The sequence below is a fragment of the Astatotilapia calliptera genome, chromosome 13 (assembly GCF_964374335.1).
Source record: "Astatotilapia calliptera chromosome 13, fAstCal68.1, whole genome shotgun sequence".
Lineage (NCBI taxonomy): Eukaryota > Metazoa > Chordata > Actinopteri > Cichliformes > Cichlidae > Astatotilapia > Astatotilapia calliptera.
The window spans coordinates 18293181-18319050 of NC_137434.1; the positions used below are offsets into that span (position 1 = coordinate 18293181).

General features: G+C 38.4%; 4 protein-coding genes across 9 annotated transcripts; 3 read left to right on the plus strand and 1 right to left on the minus strand.

Moving 5' to 3' along the window:
- The first annotated feature begins 328 nt into the window (after nucleotides 1-328).
- On the plus strand, nucleotides 329-3785 carry comtd1a (catechol-O-methyltransferase domain containing 1a). Its single transcript, XM_026191206.2, has 7 exons — nucleotides 329-475; nucleotides 562-680; nucleotides 2058-2163; nucleotides 2740-2858; nucleotides 3164-3218; nucleotides 3310-3443; nucleotides 3559-3785. Exons 1-7 carry the CDS (start codon nucleotides 421-423, stop codon nucleotides 3709-3711), a joined length of 741 nt encoding a protein of 246 aa, XP_026046991.1. The 5' UTR covers nucleotides 329-420; the 3' UTR covers nucleotides 3712-3785.
- A 2039-nt stretch (nucleotides 3786-5824) lies between these two features.
- Nucleotides 5825-10512, plus strand: LOC113034793 (uncharacterized). The gene is made up of 3 exons (XM_026189826.2): nucleotides 5825-6921; nucleotides 7003-7127; nucleotides 7534-10512. The coding sequence occupies exons 1-3, from the start codon at nucleotides 5998-6000 to the stop codon at nucleotides 8753-8755; spliced, it is 2271 nt and encodes a 756-aa protein (XP_026045611.1). The 5' UTR covers nucleotides 5825-5997; the 3' UTR covers nucleotides 8756-10512.
- Nucleotides 10239-15243, minus strand: vdac2 (voltage-dependent anion channel 2). The gene is made up of 9 exons (XM_026189834.2): nucleotides 15102-15243; nucleotides 14183-14254; nucleotides 14036-14085; nucleotides 13751-13903; nucleotides 13532-13584; nucleotides 12703-12930; nucleotides 12346-12496; nucleotides 12188-12245; nucleotides 10239-11256 (listed from the first exon to the last, which is right to left on the minus strand). The coding sequence occupies exons 2-9, from the start codon at nucleotides 14247-14249 to the stop codon at nucleotides 11165-11167; spliced, it is 852 nt and encodes a 283-aa protein (XP_026045619.1). The 5' UTR covers nucleotides 14250-14254; nucleotides 15102-15243; the 3' UTR covers nucleotides 10239-11164.
- LOC113034794 (histone-lysine N-methyltransferase SETDB1-B-like) lies at nucleotides 15151-23461 on the plus strand. 6 transcript variants are annotated; one of them, XM_080288019.1, is made up of 10 exons: nucleotides 15223-15342; nucleotides 15502-15625; nucleotides 16539-16694; nucleotides 17666-17808; nucleotides 17890-18025; nucleotides 18135-18308; nucleotides 20349-20550; nucleotides 20732-20805; nucleotides 20956-21146; nucleotides 22158-23461. In XM_080288019.1, the coding sequence occupies exons 3-10, from the start codon at nucleotides 16544-16546 to the stop codon at nucleotides 22263-22265; spliced, it is 1179 nt and encodes a 392-aa protein (XP_080144145.1). In that variant the 5' UTR covers nucleotides 15223-15342; nucleotides 15502-15625; nucleotides 16539-16543; the 3' UTR covers nucleotides 22266-23461. The 6 variants fall into 6 exon arrangements, with proteins under 6 accessions (XP_026045613.2, XP_080144145.1, XP_026045612.2 ...); XM_026189828.2 differs by having other exon boundaries at nucleotides 15151-15278; nucleotides 17666-18025; XM_026189827.2 differs by having other exon boundaries at nucleotides 17666-18025.
- Nucleotides 23462-25870: the final 2409 nt, after the last annotated feature.

Sequence of the window (25870 nt, forward strand, 5' to 3'; positions counted from 1 at the left end):
CACAGTAATAAAGTGCAGATTAATAGATGGAAACTATAAATACAACAGTCTTTCTGTACTATTTTTAGAGGACTCGCTGTCAACCACGGGTAAATCTCAAAATCATTAAGAAAGATTTGTTAAATAACTAAATAAAATAAAGAAATAAATGCAAGTTATTAAAAAATATATTTAAAAGATAGTTGTCCATCTTATGCTTTGTTTTCTGAGTTTCATTCCATCGTGTGTTTTCCTAAATGCATCAACCTTGTGCTATCTTTTGCAATATCATTACAAATCAATACGTTGAGCGAAACCCTCTTAAAGGTTAACCAAAACAAATACAGGCTGGCACAAAAAGGCCTGACACAGTGAGAACTGGTAGATTCAAACAAAGAAGCTGCCCTGTGTTTCTTTACGAGAGCCCACAGCAGTAAGATAATGGCTGCAGAGATTAAAGTGCTTTTCTGTGTTGGACTCGCTCTCATACTAACAGGTATGCGATGACTTAAGTAAGGATGTGTGGTTGCAGTTTCTTGGATATCTCTGTTATCTCCATCTGTTTCATATTTTGTTGGTCAGGTGTGGGAAAATCTGCCTTTACTGGGAAAATCCATGGTATAGAGAATGTTGATCCCGTGCTTCAGTATGTAGCTAACAACTCACTGAGGGAGCACCCGGTCCTCACCAAACTCAGACTGGTAAGGTAACCAGACGAGCATAAAGACTGGATGATAACTTCATCACTAATTTCATGATGTTTCTACTGTAACATTTGCCACTTATCTTAGCAAGAAATACGTGACTTTTTTCAGTAAGATGAAACCAACCAAAACCTCTCTTGTTACCGTCACCGTGTTGTTTTTAAATTGCAGTTAATGCAATTTTGTTTCCAGAGTTTAAAAGCATAAATAGTAGATCAGGTGGTGACTCTAAATTTCCCATATGTGTGTTTGTGAATGTCTATGGCTGCCTGTCTCTTTACGACCTGTCCTGGTTTGGCCCGGCCTCTCACCCAGTGTCACCCTCGAGGATAAATAAATGGATATGGCAAATGGATTGATCAGGATTCTCTTGAACACCTTTCACTTAACATGCGCAGTCGTGCTTTGCCAGCATTAATTTACATGCTGAGGCCACCAGCAGGTTATTTAGGTCAGGTGTAGGGCGGGTGGTCATTTTATGCTCCAGGCTAAAAAACTAAAGATGATTGTGTCTTTGAAGTTGGGGCACCCAAACTTTAGGTCTCACTGCCATCTGATTCAACAACAGAATATTTTTTAAAAGTACCTGCTTAGAATAAAATGTATTTCCTGCTTTAGTGTAGTTTCTGTTTGAGTCAACTTTTTATCTATTGATACTTATATTTAAACAAGGGCAATACAAGTGGAGGAAGACAAAGAAGATAATTAACACAGGATTGAAGCAGTAATAGCTTTGATCACTAGAGGGCAGCATAGTGCAACAAAACCTTACCAAACTGCATGCAACCTTAGTTTCATGCAGTTTAACAACACAATGAGCGTGTTGTCTATTATGTTAGTCAGACATTATATACAGACAGGTAACGCATGAAAGGAAAAGCTAAACCATTATATGTGTGGTAGTGTGCTGATGGAGCCTGGGTATACTATCTCAGAGACAAAGCCAACATGAAGCTGTCTGAAGTTACCACCTTTATCCAGTTATGAAACATTTCAGCCCTTATGGTATGCTCTCTTCCGCAATGATAATGCTCAAATTGATGTATGAAGATCTACTGAATGGCTTGTTTGAATGAACTGAAACATGCGCTATAGCCATCGGATATTTTTTCAGTTATGTCACAGTTGTTCGGCTGGATTGACATCTGGTGTCTTTGGACAGTTGTGCTCGAAAGCACACTCTGCTGTTATCTTTTTTTTTTCTTTTTTTTTTTTTTAAACAGCAAATGAAGCAATATATTTAGGAAGAACTGACTTTCATCCTTCTAGTAAAGTTCCAAAAACTGATGATAAATGTCAAGTATTGAAACTTTATGTTTTTTCTTCTTCTGGTTAGTCACCTGGATATTAAATTGCTTTATATTTTCAATTCAGAGAACCCTTGAAGACCAGTGGAGTACAATGATGGTTGCCAGTGATCAAGCCCAACTGATGGCAAATCTCATTAGGCTGATTAATGCCACTAAAGCTATTGAAATCGGTGAGTGAGACCAAAAAGAAAAAGAAAGGCCATTTTAAAAGGCAACAAAAACTACTGTGGAATTAAACTATTTCATAATTATACCAATGCTGAATGTACTAATTAGTATCAAAGTGCTGATCCCATAATAATAATAATATTATTAATATTATTAATATAATAATAAAGACATTCTAAGTATTCTTCCAACTTATTATAATTTAATGCTTGCTTGATTTTTTTTTGTCTGAAAATGATTTTTTTGTCTTGAACTTTGCTGTCCGATTTTTTTCAACCAGCTTAGTCGCACAACTAAATCACATCTTTTGACTAAATAAAGATTTACTTATTTTGATCATCTTGAATATAGTGATTTGTTTGGGGTTTTTCAGACTTTGTAAATTTAAATCAGTGACTGGGAATTTTAACCAGAGGAAATCAAATGTTACAAATTCAGTCTTTTTAAAAGGCAGCAAAGTTACATTTGACAGATATTGAACTGTTTGTAGATTCAGGTCCTCGATGGTGTATTATCTGTTATCCATGTTATGCTGAAGATCCAAGTCTAAAGTGATTCTCCTTCAAATTATTATGCAGGGATGTACACTGGGTACAATGCACTGAATATGGCTTTGGCCATGCCAGAAAGTGGACGTGTGGTTGCCTGTGAAATAGAAAGCACCTACATAGACATTGCCAAACCCTTTTTTAAAGAGGTAAGAACAGCACAAGACACTTGCACAACACCACAATTTGGCATTTTGCAAGTTAAGTAAAACTGATTGTTGCTTCTGTCAGAGCTAAATTGTGCAGAAGACAGCATGCTGTACATTCAGACTGTCAGTACATCTTCACAAAACACCGTGGTCTGGACAGTAAAAAGGTGTCTGTTCAGGAAAGTGTGTCACATTAGAAGGCACGGCTGAGCAGGAAAATCAATACCTTTTTTAGCTTTTGCAAACACTCACTTTAAAAATCCCTGCAGATTTTCTCAATTACTGCTATTTAACGTTTTCCATAGGCGGGAGTCGAAAACAAGATAGATGTTCGGCATCAAATCGCTATGAAGACACTGGGTAAACACTTTCATAAATCTGTGTCTGTTTCTTTCTTTAAAAACAAGCAATTAAACCATAAATACATATATTTATATCTCTGTTTCACCAGATGAACTGATAGCAGCTGGAGAAGCTGGGACATTTGACTTTGTGTTCATCGATGCTGATAAATTTAACTATGACAGATACTATGAAAAGTCTCTAGAGCTGATACGAAAAGGGGGCATTATTGCAATTGACAATGTAAGTCCACTTCACAGAAGCACTATTAAACTCTGTTAGGGAAGTCATGCTGCAGTGTTGACAATGGGGAGGTGTGCAGCATGTTTTTACAGCTCTGTTGTTGTTGTATTTGAAGGTGCTGTGGAATGGAAAGGTTGTGAATCCTGCTCCCAGTGACTTGACCTCACAAGGTCTAGATGCGCTCAATAAGAAGCTACACAAGGACCAGAGGATTGAACTGAGCATGCTCACTGTGGGGGATGGTCTGACTATTGCTATTAAACGCTAACATCTCTAGTTATAGGTCAGACATATTTTTTCAGTGCATCAGTTCTGATATCAAATAAAAGCACATAAATTCTTTATATTGAGTCTTTTGTTGGTGTATTTAACATCAAATTGAGTGTTATATTTTTTCAGTCTTTACTGTCTCCATGTGTTTTATAAGATAAAATGCCCACGTTATGGTGCTGACATTTCAACATTAATTTCCAGTGGAAAGACGAAAACTACGTCATTGATAATTGTTTTGTGCTTTTAGTTGCATAAGTTTTTTGTTTTTTTAAATTTGACTATACAGAGTAGAGTGCACTGGTATCAAGTATTGCAATTTTGCCTTTGTATAGCACCACATTGGATTTCAAAAGCAGCAATCATCACGTGATTGAAGTGCAGAGATAGGAAACTAGGTGAGAATAGGTCTGCAATTGATTCCATTTTCATGGAATGATGTCTCATTGCAGTCTGATATGCAGCTGGTGAAAGTGAAGCAGAAAAAAGGGAACAGAGCTCAATCAGAGTTCAGTCAGCAATCAGAACATTTAAGTTTCCAGAACAACACTTTGGTGTGTTCTTCTAAAGAATGCATAGACTGGTGAGCAAAAGGTCAGAGGTAACCAGATTCTGTTGACATATGAAACTGAGATCAACATTTACTGAAGCAATGCAGAACAGGGAGAAGGAAAAAAATGGCTCATAAATAAAACCTCATCATCTGGGGCTTAGTCGGGTATCACTACCAACAGCTGAACATGACCGCAGAGCTTACTATGGCAATAACCTCATAGTGAAGTTCACAGGTGACACAGCAGTGTTGGTGCTCGTCATCACCACAGGCAGAAGGTAGACAGACTTGGGCTGTGGTGTAAGGAGAACAACCTAATTTTAAACATCAACTAAACTAAGGGATGATTGCTAAATTCGAGAGATATTAAACTATCTCTACATCAGTGGGGCAGTTATGGAGTTTCCAGCTTCAAATACCTGGGAATACACCTCAACAACACCCTTACCTGGCGTGAACACAACATCATCGACTGCTGTATTTCTTGAGGAAGCCCTAGGCAGTGGGGCTGAACTCCAACACCCTCAGTTCCTGCTACAGGTGTGTTGTGGAGAACACACTGACTGCCTGCATCTCTGTGTGGAACTGCAGCTGCACTGTGGCAGAGAAGCAGGCACTGCGCAGCATCAAGTCGAGGTCCACCAGGGTGATGAACAGCTTTTGTTCCCAGATGCTGTGAGACTGCTGAACAGTACCCAACCGCCACGCCTCTGAATACACACAATTTGCATTCTGTATTTTTAATGGACTTAATAAACTTTTAATGGAATTAATAGGTCATTTATTCATTTAAAAGTGTTTTATTTATGTTAGTATTATTCTTTAATTACATTTATATATATATTTTTAGCTTGACATTACTTTTATTATATTTTAATTAGGTCGTTACTTATTCTAATCATTATGAGCACTGAGACCTCAGTAACTTCATCTCATCCTGTCTTATTTCTCCATGATGGATGACAATAAAGAACTTTGAACCTTGACCTGCATCACTGGCCTTTATTCATGATGTAACTGCTGACAGACGTCACAGGATGAATTCTGAAGCGTGAAAGACTTCACTTTCTCCTGAGATTCAGTCAAATGATGAAAACCAAATGGGATAGTGCTTCACAGTACAAATGGCTAATGACCCAAAACATACTGAGAAAGCAATCCAAGGGTGTTACCTGGCAAAGAAATGAAATGTTGTCGAATGGCTGAATTAGTTACCTGACCTCAGTGCAAACGAACATGTCTCTCACTCTTTGAAGACAAACAATCAGCAGCTGAAGGCAGCAGAAGGCAGCTGCTAAAGCCTCTCAAAAGATAAAACAGAATTTGAGGGTGGAGGGTAGGGAGAAAGGTACATGTAGTTATGTAGTTAATTGCTGGAAATATTAAAAATATTCCTAAAATTCATACTAATTAATTACGCCAATCTGAATCTGTCCAATTACTTTATGAAAATAGGAGAATAGGTACATACAACGACGCTGTACAGATTGTTATGATGTTGTTGTTGATGATGATGATGATGATGATGATGTTGATGATGTTGAATGGTCATGTTACCGGCGTCACATGCTTAAAATGTGGTGTAAGCGCTGATCAGGTATTAGCTGATGCTACACCCTCTCAGCACCGTGGACAGCTCCATTCTGCATACCTAGCATATGGCGACGGTTATAAAAACCCTCGTGGAGCCTCTCTTTACTGCACCTTTACAGCGCCGACACGATTCACAGCATGGATAACAGACTCTGCAACGCACACAGAATCGCAAAAGAGCTCGATTCACAACAAAAAGCTAGACATTTGCGACCGGATAGCGGTGTCGCCATCAGGGGGACGAACTGGACCAACCCGGTAAATGTACATGCAAAGTTTAATGACAAAGAAGTGATGCAGGGCTTGAATGATCGGCTGGCGGGATTCATAGAGAAGGTGCACCAGCTGGAACACAAGAACCACGAGCTGGAGAGAGAAATTGAAGAGATACGAGGCAAAGCAAAGCCCGCATCTTGTTTAGAGGAGGAGTATGGAGAAGAAGTCAGGAAGATGAGACAGCTGGTTCAGGAAATTGCACATCAGAAGCATCAGATTGATATTGAGCATCAGAATTTAGAGGAAGAGCTTTCCACCTTGAGACGGCAATGTGAACAAGAGGTTCGTAGCAGATCCGATACTGAGAGTAAAATCATGGTCCTGAAGAAGGACGTCAGCGACGCGTATCAGGCTAAACTACACCTGGACAAGAAAGCGCAGTCCCTCGTAGATGAAATCCACTTCCTGAAGAACAACCATGAGGCCCAGGTGGCAGAGATATTGGACCAAATCCAGGGAGCGCAAGTAACTGTGAAAGACCACGAATTTGGACACCCTGGCGTCACTGCGGCACTCCGAGACATCAGGGCACAGCTGGAAGGTCACAGCGCGTCCGACATTCAGCAGATAGGAGAAACTTTCCGATCTCAGATTGCAAGATTAACGGAGGCAGTTGACACCAAGAGAAAGGCTTTAAAAGCGAGCCAGCAAGAGATTCAGCAGTACAGGAAGAGCTTGCAGGCCAAAAACATCGAGTTGGATTGCGCTAAAGGTACCAGAGAAGCGTTGGAGAAGCAACTTCATGACGTCGAGGATCGCCACATGGAGGAAATTATTCACTATCAGGTAAAGTGGTTTTCATGTTATAATTAAGCCGTGCGCATTGTTTATATGCTCACTTAACAAATGTTATCTTTTCTGCCCTAGAACACAATCAAAGAACTTGAAAATGAGCTCATTAGTTGCAAATTCGACATGTCTGGTTATCTGCGGGAATATCAGGATCTGTTGAACGTGAAGATGGCTTTGGATGTGGAGATACTGTCTTACAGGTATTATTATCACGGTGGCTAACTTTTGTCTTCTATGGGAAAGAGATTATTTATGTACTCCATAGACTTTCACATAGATCCCACTTTTCAGACTCTTAGATTAAAGCAGCTCATAGTGCTTTGATCAGGCACTAAGAGCCCTGCATTTATCTAGACTGAAGCTAACTTCATTGTCCCGGGAAATCAATGACAGTGCAGTGCTGTGGAAATGATGTTACTGCAACAGTCAGTTGGTAATGTAATGAGAACAGTTCTTTTAAGGGTCTAGATGGAGAACATTACATTACAGTGTCTATGTCATGTATGAGGTCAGCCTTTGGTAAACTTTAGGTGAAATGTCAGGTGTTTGATGACATTTAAAAGACAACCAACACTTAACATAAGATTTGTCTTTCTTGTCCTGCAGGAAACTTCTCTGTGGTGAGGAGGCTCGGCTGTCCACAGAGTCAGACACACACATCTCTTTGCCCTATATCTACCATCAGTCCCCTATTTACACGCTTCCTTGCCATAACCGACCGGGAGGCCCACGCAGGCGAGCAGAGCCCCACTACAAGTTTGTAGAGGAAATCATAACAGAGACCACCAGGGAAATTGAGATGTCAGAATTTGAGGATACAGGCTCAGAAGAGGGAAATAATGAGCAGGGATGTTCCAAAAGTGAGAGAGGGAGCGGTAAGAAAGAGAATGATAGCAACGATACGAGAGAGAGAGAAGGTGACCAGATATCTGACAGTCAGCAGAATCAAGTATCAGTGGTAAATGAAGAGAATGGACGTGATGGTGGGGGTAAAGAGAGTCCTGATCAGGATGAAGGTAGTGAAAAGGGTTATAAAAATAAAGAAGGGTCACAGGAGACTGAAGTGGCTGAGAATGACGAAGAGAACAGCATAGATAAAGTTGCACAAAAGGAAGATTTATTGGGTGAAAGCTTTGTTGTTGAAGAGCTTGAGCATCAAGAAAAAGCTGAAAGCACAGAAAAGGTGGATATGACAACAGTTACAGTGGAAAAGGCTCAGACAGAGCTTTCTGTTAAACTTCATGATAAACTCCAAGTTAATACTGAGAACAAATCTGAGGCATGTGATCAAGGACATGGTGAGCAAATAAGTTTGACCTCAGCTCTTGCAAATAAGTCTGTTGGCGAAATCTCTGTTCATGAGTCTGAACAATCAGAAAAAACTCAAGAGCTAGGCAACGCTATTCAGGTTCAGGATAAGGTTAATCTTAATTCTGAAACAGATGAGAAGGCCACAGGTTTGACTGCTCAATCAAATTCACATACAGCACTTGTGAATGAGAGAAAGGAACATGCTGATACAGAGCCAAAGGAAAGCAGCAAATCTGATGCTGCAGCTGAGCACAAAGTAGCAAAAAGCATTCAAGATACAAGTAATGATAGCAATAAAGACCAAGAGAAAGAATCATCTCTTACATCTAATGTAAAAAGTCTTCCTAAAGTGGAAAGTCTACAAGCAAATGCTGGGGATAGAATTCAAACGGTTCAATCTGCAGTGCCAAAGGAAAAAACAACCTTAACTGCAGAAATCAATGAGTTTCATCAGGGGGCAGCAGACAGAAACCAAGCACAGCAACCAAAGGGGTCTGATGACTCCGATCGTAAATGATCCGGAAGGTGGACAGTGTAAAGTCAGAGAAACACAAGGGCAATAAAACCAAAACAGGGTTATGGAAGATGTGAAGAATGCTTCCATTTAATGAGACAGCAGTTTAAACAGGCAAATATCAGGCAAACAAAAAGAGAATGGCTTATCTAATTCAAGCATGAAGCAGAGTCAAGCAAAGAGAACAAATCTCAAGGCTGCAACTTCTTTTCCAACACAGAGAACACAATTTCTCTAATGTTTGCTGGAGTCTTGCCTCTGAACCTTAAATCAGCTTGTGATGTATCAAAAAATCCCTTTGAATCACAACAAAACATGTATGAATGTAAAATGAAAGCTGCCTTTAATTGTTTTTTGTCCATCATTATCTGCTTTGGTATGTGCTGACAAATAAATGTGAGATTAAAAGATCCTGATTCTTACTGTGAATGGAGCTGTTATATTTATGAAACAGCTAGCTCGTAACATACATACTGTTTACACTGATACTGTGATGCTCTAAACATATTAAACGCTTCTAATAAAGCTACTTCACTTACTTTGATTTTGAATGCATAAATGTGACATTCCTTTTAAGCCTATACCTAAAGAATTAAACCTGCTAGTACAATTAGGAGACATATCACATGAAATCAGCTGTATTTTCATTTCAAAACCTTTCTTTTTAAATGATTAAAAATAAGTTTGTATTTATTTTTTGCATTTTACACAAAATCCCAACTTTTTTGGAAAGGAAAGGAGTTGTAGGCTTCCATGAGGATTGATTCTCTCATGTCGTGCTGTTGCTTGTTCGTTAGTTTATTGATTGTTCAACGGTGTCCACTCTGTGCTCAACATCTGTTTTTGATATTTTATACCATATCATTCTCTACTGGACTTGATATTTCCAGAACTTTCCCCCCGTTTCCGTCTACTAAATATATCAGATGAATGTGGGTTTGACAGTAAAATCATCTATCATCCTTCCCAAAATATCACTTAAAAGACTCTGAATAACTAAGCAACACACATACACACACAAAAAAAGCCCTCAAGTGGCATGCTAGCTCCAACTTCAATCACCTTCGCAAGACTTGAAGCAGTTGATGGTCCTCATTAAATCTGTCAACCTTAGATGGCTGAAGGGTGAATGGCATAAAGTGCTTTAATTTTGGTGTTCAAAGCACACAGAAGACTCAAGGAAGTTGAGACTGCTGTCTGTGCTGCAAAAACGCTGACAGTCTGATTACAGAATTACTAAATTACCTTTCTTGCAATATATTTGAACTATTTTTTCCTGCTCTGTCAGAACAACTTTAATTTGACAGAGGCTTAACAGTTTAAGTTTCTTAAAATATTTTGCCTCATTTAAGAGGTATTCACAAGTCAGATAAGCAAGCAAATTTGACTGAGCTAAGAGACCCTGATCCTCTTTCAAAGTTTAATATTAACCAGTTAATAAATATGGTATGGTTAGTGGTAATCTACCATCGAATACTAGAGTACGTTTGTGGAGTTCAAAGACTTTATTGAAAATTAATACACACACAGAAGGACCTTCCAGTGGGCTCTTTGCTCTGAGTAGGGAAGCACTTTTGAGGGTGTACACGTGCAACTTCAAGTGAGAACTCTTGTTCTAGAGATTGACAGTTTGGCATTACTAAGAACATCAATGATGCGTCTCCCAGATCTGTTAGTACAGAAACAAAAGCTTGTTCCCGTTTGTTTGGCCTTGTACACAGGTGTCTTTCAAACTTGCAGTTCCAACTTTAAGCAACCCCCCAAACTATCAAGTTTTAGGGAAGGTAACATGTGCAGCTTTAACAGAACATGAAAAACTGCAATGGACAAAGCAAAACAAAACATCACAGGGATTTATTTTGTCCTTGTGTGCATCGACAGGTAGGTTTCGACCACATTTAAATATTAGCAGAAAAAAAAAAAAAAAAAGTAGTGTACTAGTGTACTTAACAAGGTTGCAAATAACTGGATGACAAAGGAATATCAGATGGTCATGAGTGTGAATTCAGAGCAAGTATGACAATGCTCCCCAAAGATCAATGTATTGATGTTTACACATTAAAAAAAATAAAGAGGAGTGTCTTGGATTATCACAATAAAGCCACACAGAATTGATGACAAAGTGATTGTATTTATCGGATTATTATGGCAGTGCTGGACAGGAACAATGACATGATTTATAAATATTATGCCAAGAACTGTCTCTTGAACAGATGTGACTACAAAGTAAAAAGCAACAAAAGATAAAATGTACCACTGACAGAAGCACCAACTTGAAGTGGTACTCAAGAGTTTGTTGCAGTAGCCTTTGAACCATTCTCTCCAAGATATCCCCTTGCTGGCTTGAGTTGGACATGACATTTAAGGCCAGGTTCTTCTGATATTCCCTAGTCCTTCCAGTATGAGGAAAGCTTAGGCTTCCAATTCCAAGCCAAGACCCAGCTTGTGGCCTCCTGCGTTGATGTTCTTTCCGTCGACCATACCAGAAAGGGTGAGTTTCACACCTGCACACAAGATGAACTCACATTAACCGTTACAACATTCCTTGCTTAAATCACATTCTGATACTTGTGAGAAAAACGTAGGCGGTTAAGTGTTTCTATAAATGTCTCTGTTATAGGTCAGTTTAGGGCTGTGCGATATGACCAAAATCTCATATCCCGATATAAGAATTCTATCGTCCGATAACGATATAAATCACAAAAATGTAACATTTTCTGTAAATTCTGTGAATCTCGGGCAGCTCGACTTGTGGGAAGTGTTTCCAGCTGCGCGTCATGTAGCTGGAGTCGAGTGTTTTAACAGATGCATGAAACTATACATTTTTAGACATAAGTTGTAACAGCCGCTGTTTTCTTTGTGAGTATTTATTACACGGCGTGCTGCGGGGAAAAGCCTGTTCTAACGTTTGAGTCTAAGGTTTATTTTTTAGCACCTGGCGGCTCTCTTTTTACTTCTCTTTTAACAGGATCTTGAGCTTTATTGTGAAAGGTTTATGTGGAACATAAACAAGCGGACACGCGATGGCGTTACCGTCGTTGTTGCTAACGACGACGCATAAAAACAGGCGCTTGTCCGTCCGTAGTGTGGTTATATTAAATATAAGAGAAAGAGAGAACTTTAAGAAATTAATATAGCCACTACAGTGACCATCAAAACAATGAAAAAATATTACCGTAAACTGTTTATTTTGCGACACCACGAAACAAACGATAGCGTAAAATGAAACGATAGACGTTTTTAGATCCTCATCAGATATATATATCGTTATATCGAACAGCCCTAGGTCAGTTCATTTATTTATATATAGATCAACAAGTCTAAACTTCTGTGTGGAACAGCGTTAGATTAAAGGATACAAGATTAATACGTGTCGTAAGAATAGATGTTAATTAACTTTTCAGCAGTTGATGAACCTGTAGAAAAGCAACTCACCTGGTCTAAGGGTTTGGGTGTACCCAACACCAACAAGACTATTGTTGTTCACTTTAGCCTAAAGGGTGGGGGAGGGAAAAAAAGTATTTAAGAGTCAGTGTAAGACAATCACTTTTCCTTTTCCACGTTATTCTGAAACCCTGTGCTCAACTACTTACACTGATGGAGGCATCGTTGTCCAGCTGGTATTTGGCTGCAATACCAAAGCGTGTGCTGTTGCTGCCAGCAGTCCATGCCAGGTTGACTGCAGTCTCCAGATTGTCGCTCACCTTCTGGTAGATGGAGCCACCAAACTCAGCACCGTCATTGCTTTAAAGATCATAACACAGATTTTAGGCAACAAGAATCCAAATATGGGATTTCTTAAGAAAGTGTCAATTGACTATAACTCATATGCTTCCAATTTCTCAGAGTTAGGCAGCGGTTTTGGAACTATTTTGAAATTATTTATTATAAATTTGGGGAAAACATTTTAAAATTAAAATCCAAATGAGTAAAACATGATCTCTACTTACACATTGGTATGCAGTTGGAAGTCTCCAGTCTTGTAGCCAATGGCAAAGTTGTTGCGCGCCATTTTTGATTTGGCGGTGTCAAAGCTCATCTGGTAACCAGCGAGCCATCCCTCGTATCCAATGACAGCAGCTCCGTGGATGGTGGGGCCAGCAAAGTCAAAGTCAACATCGCAGCCCAAGTTGACGTACTCACGCTTGTAGGCAGCCTTAACTTTGCCGCTCTTCTTGCTGTTGATGAGAAAAAAAGTCCGTTTTCTAAAACTCAAATAAAAACTTTTAAATCAAGTCCAGCTGAGAGGTTACATTTCTCATAGTATAATAATAAAAACCCATTTGTCTCAGCAGTGGTGTTTAGTTTTAGCATGACACTGTAGCTGTAAACATGCCATCTCCATGTAGCCACGTAACTCCACCCTCACTATGAAAGATGACACGCTTCCTCTGGGCCATGTTCCCTTTCCTCATGTGATTTATATACTCCAGAAAGAAAGCTTACTTGTTGTTGCCTCACCATATGAGCAGCATAGTAAAGTCCAACATATTTCTTCTAATGAAGTTCAACTAACTGCTAAAGCACATTTAAGTAAAAAGTAAAGTAAAAATAACTAAATAGGAATGACTGAGAGCCAGTCTCTGTAATGGCTTTTTAAAAAGACTACCTCCATACTCTGATTAAGGTCACATGGCCAGCAACAACAACTCTCAGAAGGACATGGAGCAAAGATCTGGCTCCTATAATTACTAGTCTAAAGAAACGATGGTCATAACAAGATTCATTCATTAAGATTTCAATAAGAAATCACAGAAATTTTCATTTGATTCATCTTACCCAGTGTTTGGTGAGAAGGTTGTGTCAAAAGTCAACTTCAGTCCTTTGGCAATCTGTAAGAAACAATAATAAATCACTAATGAATGCTGTGTGGTCATCTTTAGAGTGTGTGTGTGTGTGTATATATATATATATATATATATATATATATATATATATATATATATATGCTTTTCTGTGACATGTTGTTAAATAACAGCAAACGAATACATTCCTAACCTGATCTTCAACGGTGATTTCTGTTCCCAAGGTGTTGTCGGTATTCCACTTCTCAGTGAAGGTCAGGCCATATTCTGACCGCTTGTATTTAGTTTCCAGACTTCCCACGACTTTGCTGGTATCAGTGTTGGAGGAACCAGATGTTTTGAATTCCTGTAAGAGGCAATTTTAGAAAAAATGCCAACAACAAGCATAAGGACAAATTGCTTTGGCATCAAATTACCATAAGGCTGCGCTCTTATTGCAGTTTTTGCCTCACAAATAAAATGACGAAAGAACTCTTACCACTCCGCTGGCTGACTTTGTCTTGACATCAAGCTTCACCTGGCCAAATCCTTAAGGAAAGACACATTGATTTTTTTTTTTCAAATTATTTTAAAGCTTTCCTACAATTTTAACACATTGGCCAAACCTTCAAAAATCAAATCATACCATAGCCTTTGTTGAAGATGTCCTTGGCAGACTTGCCCAGGTCAGCATATGAAGGAGGCACAGCCATTGTATCTGTGAACAGAATTAACATACTGTGGTACAATTATCTTAATTTTTAATAAAAGAAGCTCCTTTCTGCTTGCTTTTTCACAAGTGGTCACAGTGGGTAGCTGTACTTGTGTCTGTTCATGATGTGAATGGAAACTGCACATGAATATAATAGGTAGACGTTGCTTTCACATTTTATCCCATCGAAGTGTGAAATACTGTCAGAGTCTGGAGGACATCTTCAGCATAATAATCTACTCTTTCTAAAGTTTTGACATCTGTAATGAAAACTAAGCCTTGCATTGAGGAGTTATAACCATTTCACCATCCCGCTGATGACCTGATGAGCAATGTACACTGCAGCAAAGTCAAACTTGTACTACTGTACTCGTCAGAATACAGTCTACAACTCTATGGTGAAAGCAGCCTATCTGGCTGATAAGAGGCAGCGGGCCTGGCTCTAATTAAACTACGCCTCCGCATTAACTGACAGTCACAGCTAGGCGTGGCGAGGTACATGCCTGCTCCTATTAGGGAGAGGTGTTACTTAAAATGATCGTTCGCTCAAGGAGTCCTCTAGTAGCATGGATAACCAACCATTCTACGTAGTGGATAACCAAAGCATAGCTAATGTTAAAGTTGTGAATGTTTTCCTAAAGTGCTTTTAAGCCACACATCTTACATTTTAGCAGCATTAAGCGCATAACAGCAAAACTGGCCAGTATTCCACGCGACATGTGTCAGGCGCAGCTAAAGCTAGCAGCTAACTTTGCTAGCCTGGAGAGTGCCGGTGTGTCAAGCGCTTCACAACTGATTAATCCGTGCTGTGAAGAAGAATAACATCGTAAGCCTAAATTAAGGAGTCTCTTACCAGTGGAAGATGATGCTAGCGGCGTAGGAAAGTGGCTTTTATTACAAATATTCCTCACAACGCAAAACCGAGGAAGGCGTCACCGGTTGGAGGGCGAGCTGAAGGAGACTTACGGCAACCAAATCCTGACCTATCACGTCGTAGCTCAGGACCCCAGGCAGCCACAAGGATGCCTGGGTAAAATCAAACTTGCGTCATTCTCGCGGGCAACCTACTTGTTTTGGGGCCTAGTTGCCACAAAGTATGAAAGCAAATTTTGGAATGGTTCCTATTTTCGTACACGTCTAAGTAGCAAAAAAGAATCGTAGTGCGAGTTGTTTTGTGTAATTTAAATACTTTTGCGATGCAAAATCTGAAAGGAAGTTTAACGGTATGTTTCTTTGTTTCCTTTTGTACGTAGCCTGTCAGTGCTAAAGGAAGTTAGCTAGCTCGAGCGACCGATTTTTAGCTTTTAATTGCTTCTGCTCACAAAAAGGACCAGACCTTTGTGATTTTTGAGGTGGATATTCGGGATACAACAACAGGTATGTCTGTGTTCTTGGTTATAAGAACAATCGTGATCGTTAGGTTAACTTTCAGCCGTAAAAAGGAACAGTTAAGCTAACGGCATTTGTTGTACTAAAGAAAAGCTAACGGAAAGAAGTCAAAACACACGTGAACGCCTTTATTAAACGGCCGTGTTAACTGACTCATTTTTTCCTGCATTCATGTCTTTATTTTCTACAGTACGTGTAGTATTTTTCCCCGGTTAAGCTGTGTGTGTGTGTTTTTTTTCTTTTATAAAGTGGCGTAGTTATTTTTTTTCGTGTTACTAGAAAACCATACAAGAGAACCCCAAGGTGCTCATAATAAACTCTTGTGTCAGATAGTCTATTTATTTTGTCGTTTATTCAGTCCTGGGTCCTGGGCCCAGACCGACCACATGTACTACACCACCTTCTTCAGGTCACTTGGGGCAATACCGGGTCAGGCTAGAGATGTAATTAGGAGCTTGTGGGTCTACCTTCGAGGGCACTTCCTGGTTGGATGTGCCCAGAGGGGAACTGGTTAGATGCCTGAACCACTTTAACTGGTGCCTTTTGGTGCGAAGGAGTAGTGGCCCTACTGTCCCTGTTGAAAGGATGAAGAGTTCAGTCGTTTGCAAAGGGAAAGTCCAGCTGACCTTTGGGGATATCAAAGTTCACTACTCGCATCTCGTGACCATAGGTGAAGGTATGGTCATAGATAGTGAATTGACAGCTTTGCGTCTATGCTGTGCTCTCTCTTCACCACGCCAATACAGAATCCGCAACACTGCAGAAGTTACCCTACTTGTCAATAAGACCCCAAAATATTTAAACTTCTCCCCTTGGGGCAGCAACTCGTCTGCTTACACTTATCTTTGTACAGAAGCTTTAATAAATGACTGAAAGCTCCAATGTTTGATTTTTGTTATAGTGGCCATGGCTATGATTATGACTGTGGATCAGTTGGAGACGAAAACATTGTTACTTCAGGAGTCCTTGAAGACAGAAGAAAACCTGTTGGATTATGAATGTGAGGAGTCCTTGAAGACAGAAGAAAACCTGTTGGATTATGAATGTGAGGATGAAAGTAAGTATGTTGTTGTTATATCACTTTGAGCCTTCCACTTGACCATTTGCCAAAAAAAATTCATAGTCCAGAGTTTGGACTTATCCCTGCTTCGGACTGCTCCCGGCCAGACCTAATGGGTCAAGGCCCGACCACCAGGCACACACCTCCCCTGAACTATTCCCTAGATTATTCACTCATAAGGGTCTTTTGACTCTCTCTTTGTCTGGTCCCTCACCAGTCCCATGAGAGTAAATCAAAACTCTCGATTTGCAAATGTAGTCACAAGCTAAAATACTAAAATATATTTGGAAAGAACTACACCGAGGCGAGGTGTAGTGCATGTAGTATGATGAACATGCCCAAAAAAAAAGGAAATCAGGAAAGATGCAAACGCTTTTTCACATCACTGTACAAAATCATTGCTTTAAAATTTTAGTTTCATATATCAAGTAATTTTCAAGCTGTAGATCTGAAAAATGTTCTTTCGACTTCCATCCAGCATGTTTGCTTGCCCTTCAAAGTCTGAGACAATGTTTAAATATGAATATCTAAAAAAAAACCTGTTAAAGATAAACACCTGAAATTGTCTTTAATGTCTCTTATCATAAAACGAATCAGGATCTGTAAATTGGGACAGAGGCATCAAAAGTGTATATTGTATGTAGTTGTATTTAATGGTAATGCAAAATAAAACACACAAAATGTATTGTGACATGAAATTCTTAGTAACTGGATTGGAGATGAAATGGCCCATGTATTGTACTAGTGACCAAAAATCTCATCCATGTCCACATGGTATCTTAAGCTTTTTATTGAACAATAAAATGAGTATTTAAAAAATAAGTTATCAAAAGTTTCTTATTAATTTAACATCTAATTAGACTGCAACATAAACATAATGTTTGTTTTAGTTTAGTTTTGCTTTTGTATTTATTTTTATTTTTGTCTTAATTGCACATCACATTTTACACTTGTGTTTTTCTTTGCAGAACATATGTTTGAGTCTCCAAATGACTCAGTTTGCTGTGTAAATGAAACTGCCAGAAAGAGGAAACTATGCCAAAACGGCTTGGACTGTCCCAGACCATTTAAAAAGCCAGTGGTAGTGTTGACTAGACTTCCTGAATATAAGGTGAGGTCTCTGCGACCACCAACGCCTCAGCAGTTCTACAGTGAAGATGAGTCTCTCAGCAGCTCTGATTCTGATATGCAGTGGGAGCCAGAAGTTGATTCCAGTGATTCAGATTTTTCACCCTCCAACAATACACGGAAACCTGCAAGAATGAACAAATGCAGTGAGAGCGACAGAACACCACCACCTGCTTCACCTCCGAGCACCAGCACCAATGGTAAGGTCACAGACGCCATAAAATTAGCGTAACTTCTCTTTACAGATGAACAGCAGTGGTTTAAAGAATTTTAAACATTTGTGTGTCTCCCCCCCCCCCCCCCCCAAAGCGGCAGATGTGGCTCCTGTTATAATATCATCAGTGTTTGGCCATTCCTCCAAGGAAATAATAACTGTCCGACCTGAGGCACAGAAGGATGAACTCAAATTGAACATGGTAGTTCTGGCTAGGAGAAGACCTATGAGGTGGCAACGGGGGAAAATAGTCGAGATAGTTACAAGGGGTAAGAGAAAATTCTGCCAGATATTACAGTAATGTTTGAAAGAATTCATGCATTGAAAAAAGTTGATTCAAAATCCTGCATTAGAAAAGGCTGAAAGTAATTGATAACTGTTAATTGTATTTAGTTTCAGATGATCTAGAGATTTGAAATATCTTCTGATGTGTTTTGTTCTTTTCTCTCTCCTCTGTTTTTGTGAATGCTTTTGAGGTTTTTACTCTAGGACCAGCAAAAATGCGATTCATCTTATGCTCAGTAGAAATTGAAAGCTTTTTTTTTTTTCCTTGTCACAGCGTCATTTTCCTTAGACATAAGAACAACACTGCACATTAATGGCAGTGAATGAGTTTGGAAAAGACAACTTTTGTATATTTTGTTTTTCTGGTGGCTGGGTATATGTAAGTAGAGCTGGGCGATATGAGATTTTTTCATATCACGATATGTTTTTTTCATTTCAGGCGATAACGATATCTATCACGATATAAGCCAAATAACTATATTTGTAAGATTTAAATGTGCCGTTGCTCACAAGTAAAATGTGAAATAATCAGCAGCTTGTTTTTAAATATTTATTTCCCATAATAAGTTCAACAGGGTAGATGTACTTAAGGAACATGAGACTTTTTCAGATAAATAAAGGCAAATATTGCAAACTACACAAAAGGCAGCTGCTAAAGCGTTTAAGTTTCAAAATAGAACAAATGAAACAGACTAAATTGTCAATTCCACTTAGAAACAAAATATTAATTCTAAAAATAAATCTTAGTTTGTTTTACAGAAGAACAGACAAAACTGACTAACTTTTGTCAATATCAAATAAACTGAGAACTAAAAGGAAATTCTCAATCTCTCCTTGTTGTATAGCTTAGCTTTTAAAACAGTTTTAACATTTACTTTAGTCTGACAAAAGCCGAATGACGAATTAGCGCTTCCAGTCAGAGACTGAGGCTACGTCCACACGTACACGGGTATTTTTGAAAACGGAGATTTTCCGTTTTCGTTTTAAAAAATAATCCCGTCCACACATAAAGGGAGAAATGAAGGAAAACGCTGCTATGAACATGCCAAAGCAGCAGGTGGCGCTAGATTCCTAACCGTGCAGAAATGTTGGCCAATCAGAAGTCTAGAAGCCTCGGTGGGAAAAAGTAAACAAAGCTGGGGCATAGAAGCAGAACCGAGTCGTATGTGTGGAGGGACAGTAACTGTGTGTATATGTAAGCATTTAAACACTGCAGAGAGTAGAATTAACAGTAACAGTATTGTAGAAATTCATTTCACTGAAACAATAACGTGGCGCACAGTGTGACGCATGCACCAGTTTATTGTATTTCCAGACTTGCTTTCGGCACAATTTACGCACTGTTTTTTGTCAGACTTGAAATAGCCAAAATGCCTTCAAACCACGGAACTTCTTTGGCTCTTCCGTTCAACAATCTCTCCGGCATTGGAACCATCATCTGTTTTCTCTTCGGTCACGCTCGGTTGATTTTTCTAGTCGGCACACTCATTTCCTCCATTATGCGCTGGCTCCATTACCCGCTGGCTGCTTCCCAAACAAACACACGTGCGGCTTGGCACTTGTGCTGTACGTAACAAGTCACGCGGCGTGACGCTGCGGCTGTGATTGGTTCGGCTCTGCGCTACTGAATTTGGATTGGCTGACCTTTATTTTATTTTATTTTTTATTTTTTTAAGAGGACAAGAGCGGCGAGGTCTATCGCGATAGCTTAATTTCTCTATCGAGTAAAAGTTATATCGCGATACATATCGTTATCGTTCTATCGCCCAGAAGCAGTGCACCTGAAATTTGTTTGCCTGTCCTTAAATAGGAAAAGTAAAGTGCATTTGCTGTCATTTGACTGATTTTAAAAACATGTGACATGATGAGATTAGATGCCAGGTGAAGCAAGGTAGGCACAGTGAGCTGAGTGCAGAAAGAAATTTCAAAGTTTTGCTTTTCTGAAAATATTTTTTTAAGAGAGAGAAAATAAATTGATAAAACTGAAGTGAAAATTGGTCTCTTTTTTCCCCCTCTTTTTGCAGAAGACGGACGGTTAAAATACAAAGTCAGTTTTGAAGAAAAAGGGAAGAGTCTAGTATCTGGACACCATGTTGCTTTTGACACCACAGCAAAGGTGGAGCAGCTGTATGTTGGTGCCCGTGTGGTGATTCAGTGTCAAGATAACAAGTACCGGTTCCAGCCTGGTGTCGTAGGCGAGCTCCCCAGCAGAAAGAACCGCCTAAGGTGTTTATTTTAATTTTATGATTAAAATTGCTAGAAAACTTGTGTACCCTTTTGGCCATGGTTAACCCAATGAATTTATAGCGTGCTGTGCAATCAGATTTGACTGTTTAGCCAAGATTTTCTGTTAGGAACTGCTAACGCTGGAAGTTTGACTTGATGCTAACACATTTTACAATTCCAGGTTCTTGATCTTTTTGGATGATCACACGCCGGTCTATGTTGGGTTACCTTTAATTCATTTGGTTTGGAAACCTTGTAAGTTGAATTGTTTTTATACTTTGGGGGGGTTCATATTCATATACTCAGAAATCCTGTCAAGTGTTTTTATTTACTGACTGTACAGCTCTTAGACACATAAAACGAGTAACCAACTTTTTCTTTCTTCTTTTTAATTTTGTTTCAAAGTGGAAAACGTTGCAGATGACATTCCAGAGGGCCCTCACAAAGACTTCATAGAACATTACCTGAATAAGTGGCCGTACCCTCAGTTAACCCAGTACAGGCTTGGACAGACCCTTAATGCTGAATTGAACGGAGTCCTGCAAAAGTGTGAAGTGCAGATTATTGACTGCAGCTTAATGCAGGTTATCTTTCAGGTCAGTATTTCATTTATCTTTTAGTTTAAAAAATTTTATATTTGATTTTCAGCTGAATTTTATAACATTTATGAATCTAGAACAATACTAACACAAAGCATTCACAGGTAATTTTTTTAAGGTAAATTTTAAGTTTTATACGAGATATAATAGATAAAGTTGAGACACTGACACTGCTTTATGGAGACTGAGTGGCTCCAGTCACACAGGCCTAGAGATTGGTCGATGATTTAGCAACCGCTGATCGCTAGGAAAAAGCATGTATTCCCCAACCAGTTGGCAGATGGTTGCTGGCAGGCTGTGAAATCGATTGCTTTAACTCTGATCTTGCAGGCTTAGAAACTGTTCTTTGATTCGCTAAAGAGAGATGTGTATTCTGCAGCTGGTTGGTGAGTGGTTTCTGGAGGTTGCTAGATGAAATTGGTCACCCTATCCTTGGATTTGCAAAGATGCTGTAGTCGCCAGTAGTTTGCATGGAAGATGCAAACACTGTCCAACTATTCAAACATGGGAAAAACTGGGTCTGTGTTCTCTTTCAAAGCAAAAGTTCAAGTTTAAGAGAATTTGTTGAAAATATTTAGTTAGTGTCTTAGTGGAAAAATATTTGATATTTGTGGCATCTGCTTGTAGATGGTTGGCACATTCTTACAAACATCTGCATCAATATGCTTTTTTTAAGGCAGAAATAAAAGAATTCATCACTGCCGTAGGCTATACTTGTATTGCTATTTCAATTTCTTATATACATAGAAACTTAAAATTGATGCCATAGGTGCATCTGCTAAAAATCAGTGACAAATAAGAATCTTAGTGACCACTAGCTAAAGGGCGGAGGTGAAGTTTTCAGAAAATCACATGAATTAGATGACTTGAAAACAAGGCGAAGTAGGATTTTGAAATTGATAGCATAGTTGCATCTACTAGGATCTGATGTGTAGCATGAGCAGCTGCTGGTTCTTTTCCTTTAATTACTTACTTAGTTGCTTTATTAATTAAGGCTTTTTCTCATAGGAGAGTGAACATAAGGAGTGGATATACCGAGGTTCGTCACGACTGGAGCACATGGCAAAGTTTTTGGAGATGAAACACAGAGAACAGCTTGAGTGCGACTCTGACTGAACGTCCCCTGATGCAGTAGCTGCAAAAATTGAAACTATTTTACAATCGGACGAGATGCCATTTTTTTTAAAAAAAATTTTGGGTTTTTTTTTTTTTTTTTTTTTTTTTTTTTTGTGGAGAACCAGCAGCCAGTAACAAATGAGTGTGATGGTACAAGCATACTCACACTCATTTTAAGCTGTTCCAGCTTGAAACAGGTTTTATTTCTCCTTTTTTTTTTTTTTTTTTTTTTGTATTTACTTTTAATGTACAGACTTGAAGAAATATATATATATGTGTGTAGTTGGTGGATTAATGCATTTCCAAATGTTTGTCCAACATAAACAAATTACCCAATAATTGTTATAGTCACTCATTTTCTGTCCTTTTTTTTTTTTTTTTTTTTTAAAACACTTCTACACTGATTTATGATTGAAACGTGTCCTGTGCTGAGACGGGATAAACATTGTGTAACTTGGTTTCAGGTATCCCCCCCCCCCCCCGGTGTTATTTTATCCTGTAGATGTCTAAAGTAAAAAAAACAAAACAGATTTTCATAGTGAGAATTTTGAAGGAATGGAGATTGTGCTTTGAAGCATTAGTTAAAATGTGTTAGTTTTAATGCTTGCTCACATTTTCAGTGACTGTTTTCACACAGGAGAATTTTCTGAGGAAGTTCTGACATCACGCCCTTTTTCTTGCTACTTTTCAACTCCATAACTCAGGAACTGAATTGGATACTCATGGGTGAAGCAGTTCATGTCTGCCCACCATAATAGTGTAATTTTTCTGTTCTGCCACATTGAAAGGGCGTATGCAGATTTTTGTGAATAGTATTAACTGTTTAGCCACCAAAATAAACCAGTTGCCTAATGTTGTGTTTATCCTCCTTGTTCCACCTTCCAAAGCTGTAAATAGTTTCTGAGTCCTGTAGTTTTCTCTTGTCTTGTTGCATGTAATGGGGCTCACACTTTGAGATGGGGTGAGGAGTTGTGCAATTTGTAAAAGGCTCAGCTCCTCTGTGTGAAAAGATGCTTCCTGGATGTGTCCCAGGAGAGCTGTTCTGGTCTTTTTACTGGAAAAAAAAAACCCATAGGGGCAGTAGAAGAAGGGTGGATGGAAATCAAACAAAAGCCAGAATCACTATGTGGCATGAAGGTTGTTTTACTTAAAAATTGGCACATTTTGTAATACAATAAAGATGAAGCTACAATGAACACAGAAGTTAATGAATGCTGATGACATACTGTAATGATGACAATAATTAACATGCAATTGTATCGTCCTAATATTATGGACTACATCTAAAACAAACAAATTATGGGAAATGAAATATATTTTATTTTTAGATTGTAACAGTATCACTTAAAAGTAAAGAAAAAATCAATTGACCTATACTGTACAAAAAATAAAAAGCTGAAAAGCACTTGTATATAATATATAAAAATATATATGACATATATATCACTAATTCAGCCTATCTATGATTACAATAGCACTAGTAAATGGTTGGTAAGTGCTGTGTCAGATACAAAAGAGAAATACATAGATTTAAAAAAAAAAAAATAATTTCCTGAGTATGGCTACTAACCACTGAGTTACCATTGAGCTTTTAAAATCTCAGTTTTTGTGTCCAATTCCTATAGAAGCTTGTTTCCACCAGTAAAAAAAAATGTTATCCATAAGTTACATTTCCAGGCTGTCTCAAAAATTTGGCTTGCTCAGAAGTTTGAGCCAGTGACTTGAAATTTTGAGATAACCCAGATATTTGACTTGCCTCTGGGCAAATTTATTATTATTATTTTCATACAAGCGCTGCTGCATGCCTCAGTGTGAGGGAAGCACAGATCATCCCGAGTAGAATAAATAACTGGTTTCCTGCATGTTTGCACAGACGTTTGTTCTGTAGTTACCTAGTTATTAGTCTCTGATCAGGGAATGTGACCTGAACTGAGAAATATGGTAAAAAAAAAAAAAAAATCTGATGCCTGAAACACGTCAACTGGGCTGTAGTTAGCAAACAAAGCACAAACTGACAAATTATTATAACTCATTTTAAACCATCTAATAATTAGGTGCCTTGAGCTTGGTAGTCAGCCAAAGTGCTGTATGTAACATCTTCTGCGCCTCTTTCAGTCTGTGGGAGAACAGAAGCAAAGATGAGAGTTAGGCAGAATGAGTAAAGATGAGCTAGACCAGAGGATACTGCAACATCAGCTCTTGGAATGCATGCTTAAGTAAGCATGTGATGCTTAAACTAAAGAGAGAACTATACAGTGTTTATATGTTATGGTCACTTTATTTACCATCTAAATTCAGCATTCATACATGCCAGCATTTGTTAACACTAAACAGCTGATGGCAATGCAAATGCTTTTGCCAGCCCTGATCACAAATTACTAAAAAGGTTTAATCTGATCTAGATGAAAAGAGGAATTATTACCTTTTAGGCTACAGAGAAAAGTATTCAGTCATCTAACTATTTAATATTTCAGTCTAAACAAACAGAACAATAACACTCGCTTATGAATGACTTTTAGTGCAACTGATAAACAAGCGAGTGTCTGCATTCTTTAAGCTTTGATCCTTTTCACAGTAGTGCTACTGATATAGCACTGAAGATTTAGAGTTGAACGTGTTGCTAATATTTACAGTATTTGGTCTGAATTAAAGCAGTGGTCTAGCCACCAGACACACTAAGACTGAGCCATGCTGTTTGTGTGGTGACGATGTAAAAAAAGAACATAAGTTTTAATGTCTGAGAAACATTGTGATACGGAGCTCTTATAACGCACCCTTTGTGTGGTTTGTTGAGTCATAGTAAACACAGAGCTGTATGTCACATCCACATCGCATTTAGCAGTGAAACTCTGAGAAAGAAAGAAGAGACAGATATGAAACAGATCAAAACAGACTTTAAACCTTTTTTTATCCAATTACAAGCACGTGTAGTAAAATAAATTACTTGCGTGTAACATTATGTTTGTGAATGTTTATGGCTGTCACTTCTGAACTTTTCTTACTGTTCACTGTATCTTAGTCCCTCTGATAACTGATATCAATATAACATTTTAAAGAGGAACTTTTTTTTTAACAGTGTGCACTAGACCAAATGTGGCAATTTACTAAGGTTGAGACATTTCACATGAATAGTTCCCATTCAAGGGGAATATGTGGACTAAGAAGTTAGAGTATGAGATAAGATGTTTTCTCCTTAAAGTTTATTAGCACTTTAAGACTTCCTATCACATTCAAATATTAAATATACATAAATTTGATGGAAGATATGTATTCTTTTAAAAAATGGAATATAAAATGTGTTTTACCCAATACAGCTATTAGATGTGTTTTCTTTGTATATCCTTTTTCAAGGGGCAACATCTGTGAATATTTATCAGTCCTATGATCTTTAATAATTATTGGACAAAATCTCCAAACAGAACATACAAGTTTCTTTAATGTTATTAGTAAGTATATCACACATGGAAGCAGAGCAACAGTAAAGTGTAATGTTATTTTTAAATTTACACTCCATACTCTAGCTGGTGTGAAACACATGAAAAATATGATTTCCCACTTCGCTTTACAGTGCCAGTAACAACCGTTAACCACAGATCTTTATTGCA

Excerpts from the sequence above, each read along its gene's own strand:
- LOC113034794 (XM_080288016.1), top strand. The coding sequence starts at position 16,223 with ATGAAGAGTTCAGTCGTTTGCAAAGGGAAAGTCCAGCTGACCTTTGGG. Across the intron at positions 18,026-18,134 it reads TCCGAGCACCAGCACCAATG|CGGCAGATGTGGCTCCTGTT; the intron begins GTAAGGTCACAG and ends CCCCCCCCAAAG. Across the intron at positions 21,147-22,157 it reads TAATGCAGGTTATCTTTCAG|GAGAGTGAACATAAGGAGTG; the intron begins GTCAGTATTTCA and ends TTTTTCTCATAG.
- LOC113034793 (XM_026189826.2), top strand. The coding sequence starts at position 5,998 with ATGGATAACAGACTCTGCAACGCACACAGAATCGCAAAAGAGCTCGAT. Across the intron at positions 6,922-7,002 it reads AGGAAATTATTCACTATCAG|AACACAATCAAAGAACTTGA; the intron begins GTAAAGTGGTTT and ends TTTCTGCCCTAG. Across the intron at positions 7,128-7,533 it reads GTGGAGATACTGTCTTACAG|GAAACTTCTCTGTGGTGAGG; the intron begins GTATTATTATCA and ends CTTGTCCTGCAG.
- vdac2 (XM_026189834.2), bottom strand. The coding sequence starts at position 14,249 with ATGGCTGTGCCTCCTTCATATGCTGACCTGGGCAAGTCTGCCAAGGAC. Across the intron at positions 13,585-13,750 it reads AAATCACCGTTGAAGATCAG|ATTGCCAAAGGACTGAAGTT; the intron begins GTTAGGAATGTA and ends TGTTTCTTACAG. Across the intron at positions 12,931-13,531 it reads ACCTTCTCACCAAACACTGG|CAAGAAGAGCGGCAAAGTTA; the intron begins GTAAGATGAATC and ends TCTCATCAACAG.
- comtd1a (XM_026191206.2), top strand. The coding sequence starts at position 421 with ATGGCTGCAGAGATTAAAGTGCTTTTCTGTGTTGGACTCGCTCTCATA. Across the intron at positions 2,164-2,739 it reads CACTAAAGCTATTGAAATCG|GGATGTACACTGGGTACAAT; the intron begins GTGAGTGAGACC and ends ATTATTATGCAG. Across the intron at positions 3,219-3,309 it reads AATCGCTATGAAGACACTGG|ATGAACTGATAGCAGCTGGA; the intron begins GTAAACACTTTC and ends CTGTTTCACCAG.